This window comes from Sinocyclocheilus rhinocerous, unplaced genomic scaffold (assembly GCF_001515625.1).
Source record: "Sinocyclocheilus rhinocerous isolate Xijiao unplaced genomic scaffold, SAMN03320098_v1.1 scaffold551, whole genome shotgun sequence".
Taxonomy (NCBI): domain Eukaryota; kingdom Metazoa; phylum Chordata; class Actinopteri; order Cypriniformes; family Cyprinidae; genus Sinocyclocheilus; species Sinocyclocheilus rhinocerous.
In genome coordinates this window covers 140,158-148,874 of record NW_015624564.1, presented here as the reverse complement: position 1 = coordinate 148,874, position 8,717 = coordinate 140,158, and the positions used below count along the sequence as shown (strand labels likewise).

Genomic DNA, 8,717 nt, shown 5'->3' with positions numbered 1-8,717 from the left:
TTAATCAGCATTTTGTCTGGTTTTCCAGTAAAAATATGTCAGCATCTTTCAAATGAGAAAAAATGATTTGCAAAATCAATCCTCTGTAACAGAATTATATCTTTAACTAAACTTTCCCCATTGGCTTTTTTTTTCTTTCTTTCTTTCTTTCTTTCTTTCTTTTTTCTGGCTTTTAAACTAAATTTAGATAGATTATGTTAGAACAACATTCTTAAAACAAGAAAAAGATGATTTTAAAAACAAACATTAAACCATTAAAAGTAAACTTAAATATTACTTGTACTAAAAACAATTAAAAAAACACTACAATATGAAAATGATTGATTGATTGATTGATTGATTGATTTTACAGTGCTCTTGGGTCTCAACACAACACCAAGCATAATTATTTTCTCTATTTAATGGGTTTCTCTGGTATGGTTAACGAAAGAGTGATAATTGTATGTGTAATTTGAAAGGGATTTAGGCATTTGCCTGAAATTTTAGGGGAAGGTGTCGCCCTCTGACTCTCATGTTGTTGCGGTACAGGAAAGAGAGAGGGAGGAACTGTTGAAAAGGCAGAAGGCCAACCTGTGTGGCCACAGTCTGTTGAAGGACCTCAGAGAGCCAGAAAGAGTGTGAAAAAGAAACAGAAAGTATAATTACCATGAAGCTCTTCTTAAACTCAATCTGTGGAGGTCTGATCCTACTGCTGGGGACTGAGATACTCTGTACAGCTGGTGCAGCATCGCAGGTGAGATTCACACTCATACAACATGCCATGATGCAATACGGGTGATCATAAGTGACATATTGATTTTAACAGTTATTCTGCAAGATAAAACAAGTTAGTAGAGTAGAATTAATAGAGAAAGCAGTTTTTTGGTTTACTTGTACTGACACATATATATGCTTTCCAAGGTTAATCAGTTGAACTCTGTCTCAAATCAAATCTTGCTCTACTTCCGTTTCCTGTTTACATACTTTGTCAGTCTACAATCATAGAACAACATAAACATGCAGTTCTCTTTGATATTAATGCTCATATCCATTTCCAGGGATACTTTCTCTATTTTTAGTTGGTGAATGTTTACATTTCTGTGGTTGCAGTTGAAAAATGTGGAAAATGTAGCACTTTAAGACACATTATGTAAGCAATTCTTCAGTATCGACTGACATGCACAGTGGAATGCTGGGTAAGATAATCCTGAGAATGTTATTGGTCAGCTGTAAAGTCATGAACAAATCAGGTCAATCTCCTTGGAAAATCAGTGACAGGTGTTAAGATCCAGCATGCTTTCCAACTTTATTGGTTTTGTGAAAATGCCATATGAAAGGGAACATTGCACTGAACACAGTCTTTTGTTTGCTTTTTTTGTTGTGAGAACTAATATGCTATGTGTACGTGTGTTTATATGTGATTTTGTTTGGTGTCTGTGGCCAGAACCGCTGTGATCAGAACATCCAGGTGGTGACTACATCAAGGTGTCATTCCTGCTCCTTGACGCCTTTAGTAAAATGTCCTGATGGCTACACCAAGAGGCAGCCAGAGAAAAGTGCAAAGGACTGCAGGTAAATGTGTGTTTGTGAGTGCTGGTAAGGTTTTGCTATTATGGGGACCAAATGTGTCCACAAGGACAGTAACAATTTGTTTAAAAGCTCTTTGAATTATTTAGAATTAAATACCATACTATTATATCTGACAAAAAAGCCCACTGTTTTAACAGCTTTTGTGACAAGATGAGATGTTTCCTTTGTGCATAAGCAAAATACAGAGGCAATAATTATACAATAATCTCTCAATGTGTGTTTAGGTATCACATCACATTAGCTTTGTCTGTCACGGGCTGTTCGTTCGAGTGTTACAAAGACACGGTGGAGCCCAAGTGCTGTCCAGGTTACTGGGGCAATGACTGCATTGGTGAGTTTGAGGTCACTGAAGAAGAATTATGTGGTTGTTTGTGTAGAATTCTGTTTAAATTCTGTTCCATAGAAGACCTATGACATCAGTAACCTCTTAAACCAGATGAATATGACCTAAAAGCGATTGTTGTGTTCTTTTCTGATTTGTACACATTTTAAATGGAATTAGGAATTTCAGTCATTCTGTGAGGGAAGATACACTGAGGGAATATTTTGATCGGAAGAGTCGGGACAGGAGCTATCCTGATGCGACCACTAACAAGACTGAAACACAAACAAGGGGAAACATGGCTCCTCCTGGGAAAAGAAGTTGAAAAACATAACTATTACTATCATTCCTAGTCTAAAAGATCCTAAAGGAATGGAAATAGAATTTCTGTCATAATTCATATCAGTTTTTAATGACGATTTCTCATAATTTTGTCTTAACCAATCCTAACGGATCGCAATGACATAATATAACCAATAAAAGCATCCATCCTCTAAAAATAAAATATGATCCTACTGGATCAACTGAACTTCCAGAAGAAATAAACTAGGATGTAGGAATTTTAGTTTATCCAGCAGTACACTCTTAAAAATAAAGGTGCTTCAAAAGGTTCTTCACAGCGATGCCATAAAAGAACCATTTTTGGTTCCACAAAGAGCCATTCAGTCAAAGGTTCTTTGAAGAACCATCTCTTTCTCACCTTTTTTATAACCTGAAGAACCTTCATTTGCCACAAAGAACCTTTTGTGAAACAGAAAGGTTCTTCAGATGTTAAAAGTTCTTTATGGAACCATTTAGACAAAAAGGTTCTACGGCATCGTGAAGCACCTTTATTTTTAAGAGTGTATCTTATGTGAGTCTTATTAGAATTCTTATTTGATTCTGATAAGATCCTTTTGGACCGGTTTCAAATTATGATAGTAATTCCATTAGCATTCTTTTTTTGACTAGGGATATAAATCCCATATGCATGAATGTGACCTTCCAAAGTTGTCAATATTTGGGAGGCACACTTTATCCTTTCTGTTTCCATTTTTAACATTTTATGTGATTATGAGACCATGATGGTGTTGTTTCTCACAGTTGTTTTTCCTGTGGGAGCTGTATGTCCAGTACATATAAGCTGACATATTATTGTGTGTCTTGTCACACACTATGAGAGGAAGTTTTGAGCTGCTGTGGAACAAGGGATTTGTGTACTTCCTTCCCTCTGAGAGGGATATGGCAGGTCTGTGCCTCCGTACCACTGGAATTTGCTGACCAACACACTGTGGAGGTCTCATTTCCAGTATTTCCTCTGTCTGTCAGCACTCAAACAGATCCCACTATGAGTTCGCTGAGTCAAGCACTTTAGTTGCTGTGTGTTGTCTTGGTTTCTTTGGTCTTTTATCAGCAGAACTTCCTGCATTGTTCCTCAAGAGTTAAATGATTTGACCTTTGCGTCTATGAGACGGGTCAGCATTATGGAAGCTTAGTGAAGCATTATGGGAGGAAATTCAGAACTAGACTGTCCAAAAATCTGATTTGCATAGAGCAACATGTAGCATTTTTCTTGGATTTATAGTCACTGTTTTGAACTTGTTCATTTGTGAAGATTAGTATTCTACCCATTTGCACAAAATTTTCCTTCTCAGTAAGTGCAGAAAATGTGAAGAAAGTGCAGAAAGTGGGCCTGCTCATGACCAACTGTCTGCATATTCTGCAAGTGTGGCTTTTATTTGTTGTGTCATGTCTGTGGGTGATGTATGTGTATGTATGAGTTGCCGGGAAGGATCTGATCTCGATGAAGGGATTTTGTCAGGACTAAGTGTCCAGGACAACAATGGTGGGAAGGAAAGGATGAATGAGGGTCAGTGGAACAGACGAGGGGCTGTTTGAAGAACAGAGAAACTCTGCTAACTCATATCCTCTTGCAGAGACCATACCACCCCAAACCCACTGACCAAAGATCAGTCTTAGAAAACCATGATCTCAGATCAGTCTTACTCAAATTGAACAGAAAACAGTCAAAGTATCTGCCCTCACATCACTCTCACCCAATCTTGCTGACCTCGCCCTTATCAAAACTGAAAACAAATACAATTTTTTACATTTACATTTTATGCATGTTGGCACAGTTATCCAAAAAATCTTATGTTACTTTCAAGGTGCTGGTATATATTTTTTAACACTTGTGCTGTGCTGAAAATCTTTTACCTAATTTGGCCTTTTAAAAAATTGCTTTAAATCTTTCAATATGCAATATTATCACCAAATCTTGGATTCAATCTTTCGGTCAACTTGTTTTGTTTCAATTACCACAAGTTTTGTAGCCTATTTCTTTTTTTAAATGATTGGGCATGGGCCTCAGTGATCTGAGCTTATGCACTTCAGTTTTTGAGTTTTTAAAAATATTATTCAAAGTATTATTTCAAAATAAAGCATTATTTATGGTTAATTTTGGCAATGTTCACTCAAAAACTGAGGTGCATAAGCTCAGATCAGTAAGGCCTACAACCAGTCAGTTCCAAAAAGAAAACAAAACCTGTGCTAATTGAAATAGAACAAGTCGATCAAAGTGTTTGATAAAAAATATAGCATAATGAGAGATTTACAAGCTATTTTTTGTAAGCTGGTCATTTTTGACTCGGAACACCAAAAGTCTACCAAGATGAATTTTTTTTTTTTTTTGGAAGAGCTGTGAGCAAAGTCAATAAGTTTTAGTGAGGAAGAAGAAAATCCTCTCCTGGTCAAAATGACCAGATCTCAACATGAGGGTTAAATCCATGCATTCCCATGACCTTGGTGTTGCTAGCATCATTCTCTACTCAAATGTGTGACTGATGTCTCCAAATTGGCCATTTTATCTGATTGAAACAAACAATTTAAAAAGGTTTATTCACTTTTAATATCATGAAATCTAATTAAAGACATCCTTTATTCTGTCAATAGAATGTCCAGGATCAGCAGCGATACCCTGCAGCAATAATGGAGTCTGCTCAGATGGTATAACGGGCAATGGGACTTGCACATGTGCAGTAAGTTTCCTTTCCTTCTCTTCTTCTGTCTGAATCAAACACACTATTATTGAGCAACCGATGAGACGGTTTGGACTTTTTTTGCAGCCAGGTTTTAAGGGAACAGCTTGTGAGGATTGTAAAGCAAACTTATATGGACACACGTGCAGTAACGGTTAGAGTCACTTTTTGTTCTGTACAGCTGTATTGATTGATTTGTGTTTTGTTGGTGTTGGTACTGTGCTCTAACTGATACATGTGCTATTCAGTGTGTAGTTGCAAGAATGGCATATGTGACAGTGGCGTGAAGGGCACGGGACAGTGCACATGTCTGTCTGGGTACACTGGCATAGACTGCGATCGAGGTAAGACCTTGGAGTATTTCTGTGTGTATATGATACATGTGACATTGGAGCAGCATAAGAGTGAGTGTGTTTTTTCTCTTCAGAGCTCCCAGCATGTGCTGCTTTGCGGTGTGGGCCGAATTCTCGTTGTATTGAGGACATGTCCACAGGGCAGCTTCTGTGCATGTGCAAACCTGGTTATCAAGGTGATGGAACCCAGTGTACATGTGAGTACTGCACTTACACTGCTAATGGTAGGAAAGGTTTGTTAAATCTTTATTGAGAAGTGGGTTATATATTAGTTGTAATAAGTTATAATTATAATTATATAAGTTTGAAAAGTTTGGGGCCAGTAAGATTTTTTTAAATGTTTTTAAAAGTCTCTAAAACAAAGCATGAAAAGCATGGTTATTCTGATGCACCAGTTAGACTACCACCAAACCAGCAATTGACACTTTGACCTATCTTCAGACCAGCATAGGAATGTATACTGTACTGGTCAAATCTGGAAATTTCAGGAGGCTTCTTGATCTCACTAATCTATTGTCTTTCTTTGTCACACTGTTTATGCAGCAATTAACCCCTGCTTGAAAGGCGTGTGCCATGCAAACGCAGTGTGTGAACATACAGGACCGAACCAGCATGTCTGCACATGTACAGAAGGCTACAGTGGAGATGGCCGTGTCTGCATGCCCATAGACCCTTGCCAGACAAACCTGGGCAACTGCACATCTGGCTCTACACGCTGTGTGTATGATGGTCCTGGAAAGGTGTGTTCGTAAACACTTTAAAACACTTTGCACCTTTCTGAGCAGCATGAATGCTCCTATTGTTTTGATTATGGTTTGACATCTTCTCAATTTTCCACAGTCTCACTGTGAGTGTTTGGAGGGATTTCAGAAGTTTGTTGAAGGAAAGGGCTGCAGTGTAAAAGATGTGTGCAAACCAGACTCCTGCCATAAATATGCCACCTGTGCCACAGTGGAACCAGGAACAGTCGAGTAGGTGACAAATTCTCAATTGTTTGGTTGATTCTTAATTGATTTTTTCCCCACATATTCAAAACTACGCCTTCAATTTCAAACATTTCAGCTGTAAGTGCCGTGAAGGTTACATTGGAAATGGAAAAATATGCTTTGGGAACATAATTCAGCAGTTGCAGGACTTAAATTCAAAGCCAGGAGGAGAGTGGACGGGTCAGCTCTCCAGTGCCATTACACTGTTCAGTGAGTGACTTGCTGGCAAACCAATCCCAGTCATTTTTATTTATTTGTTTATTTATTATTATTATTATTATTGTTATTATTGGGTTTTCATCATTTTCAAAGGTAGAGGATTTTTTTTTCTTTCAATTTAGGTGTCGACATTATCTAACATGTTAAAGTTCCTAATAATAAATAAAATAGACACAGTAGCCACATACAGTGTAGTGCTAATTTTATTTCTGCTGTTTCAGATAAACTCATGTCATGGCCTTTGACCTCCCTTGGACCGTTTACAGTGTTTGTACCAGTGAACAAGGCTTTTAAGGGCACATCTGTGAGTTAGACAACACAGACACACCAACATATGATACATCGATCATATCCACCTTTATTTAATGTAGGAACGGATGCAGCCATTTGTAACTTGAATGTGTGAGGCTTCCAGTTATTTTTAGCTATACAACTTCTGCTTGATATTGCAAATTGGTATTTCTTATCATATTATTTTATTATATTGTCGTAATTATAATTATTGTGAAATACTACAGTATATTGTGAAATATTATTACAATTTAAAATTACTGTTTTCTATTTTAATATATTTTAAAATGCAATTCCTGTAATGCAAAGCTGAATTTTCAGCATCATTACTGCAGCCTTCAGTGTCACATAATCCTTCAGAAATCATTGTAATATGCTGATTTGGTTCCAAGAAACTTTTTTTGTATTCTCAATTTTGAAAATAGTTGTGATGTTTAATATTTTTGTGCAAACTGCGATACATTTTTAAGGATTCTTTGATAAATATAAAGTTCAAAATATCAGCATTTATTTAAAACAAATGTATTGATTTATTTTTGTAGCATTGTAAAATTTTCAATGGCTATATGGATGCAACAGCTAGACTAGACCAGCACCAAACCAGCAATATGCCATATAAACCATTTCAGATCAGCATAGAAATGTTTACTGTATTGGTCTAATATATCCTTTTAGTTATTATTATTATAATACCTATAGCTGCTAACAAACTGAAGTCTCGCACATTCACAGAAAACAGCTTAGTTGCATGTTGCAAAATAAGGTGGATACATTCAAACAAATACTAAAGCATGCTTTTGCTCCAGGTGAAAACCCTGCTGGCTAATGAGATGAGAGCTCGCTATCTTGCTAAGCTGCACATGGTTGCGGGAGAGGTGAACTCTGACTCGCTGAAGAAGGGAATCCTCTTCTACACTCTGACTGGCATGGCTGCCGAATCAATGACAGATGTAGGTTGTGTGTGTTTGACCAGATTGTTTTCAGGGATGTGCAACTGCAGGATACAAGAGAGGAATCATCACATCCTGTTTCTTTTCTTAACTCTTTCCTGCTCAGATCTGTTTATGTTTCACTGTGTGTGTTTGTGTGTGTGTGTGTGTGTTTGTGTGTGCGCGTTTTTGTGACAAATGTAAAATTTGTATAATGACAAGGGTATGACATAGGTATTACAAGGAGAAGGTGACTTTTCAGGACATTACCCCATGTCCCCACTTTTCAAAACGCTTATAAATCACACAGAATGGAGTGTATTGAAAATCTGAAATAGCACAAAGTTTCCTGTAAGGGGTAGGTTTAGGAGTAGGGTTGGTGTAGGGCAATAGAATATACGGTCTGTACAGTATAAAAACCATTACGCCTATGGGATGTCCCCACTTTTCACAAAAACAAACCTGTGTGTGTGTGTGTGTGAAGATGACAAGAGATTACATTAGATTGTTTCTGTAATTGGTAAACTTCTATTTTCAAGGCAGAGCAGATAAAAATCCGTCTCCATGGCAGCCGTAAGAAAGGAACTCTTGTGGAGACAGATATCTTTGCCTCAAATGGAATCATCCATTTGGTTGATAAGCTGATGGATGCAGTTCCTTCCACTGTAATAAGCGAGAAAGAGGTTTGTGAAGATAAAGGATTTCTGTTACATAAACATCGTACACTTACATTTACTTAATGTTGTTTTTGATTGTTAGGAGGGCCAACAATGTCTATTTGTCTTTTTGTCTTTTAACAGGAAAACCTGTTGCAGATTCTCTCAGGAAATGGAAAATTCTCTCAGTTTAAGTCTCTGCTTGAGGTAACAGTTTTAAACTCGATTTAACCCTAAATTAATGTACTATAAGACAATTGACCTGTGCTAGAAATTACCTTTTTATTATAGGACAAATCTTTGCTACACTGTATAAAAAAACAATAAAACAACTAATCCATAAAATAGGCCACAATGTACTATATTAATATGAAG

General features: G+C 37.0%; 1 protein-coding gene across 1 annotated transcript in view; it reads left to right on the top strand.

Moving 5' to 3' along the window:
• Positions 1–646: 646 nt before the first annotated feature.
• Positions 647–8,717, top strand: part of LOC107743929 (stabilin-2-like) — a 40,233-nt gene continuing 32,162 nt past the window's right edge. Inside the window, exons 1-14 of the mRNA XM_016557385.1 lie at positions 647–733; positions 1,424–1,551; positions 1,794–1,900; positions 4,823–4,908; positions 4,996–5,062; positions 5,157–5,252; positions 5,336–5,458; positions 5,805–6,001; positions 6,102–6,232; positions 6,324–6,457; positions 6,688–6,770; positions 7,564–7,707; positions 8,226–8,369; positions 8,487–8,549. Of these exons, the coding sequence (XP_016412871.1) occupies positions 647–733; positions 1,424–1,551; positions 1,794–1,900; positions 4,823–4,908; positions 4,996–5,062; positions 5,157–5,252; positions 5,336–5,458; positions 5,805–6,001; positions 6,102–6,232; positions 6,324–6,457; positions 6,688–6,770; positions 7,564–7,707; positions 8,226–8,369; positions 8,487–8,549 (1,590 nt within the window). The remainder of the gene's footprint in view (positions 734–1,423; positions 1,552–1,793; positions 1,901–4,822; positions 4,909–4,995; positions 5,063–5,156; positions 5,253–5,335; positions 5,459–5,804; positions 6,002–6,101; positions 6,233–6,323; positions 6,458–6,687; positions 6,771–7,563; positions 7,708–8,225; positions 8,370–8,486; positions 8,550–8,717) is intronic.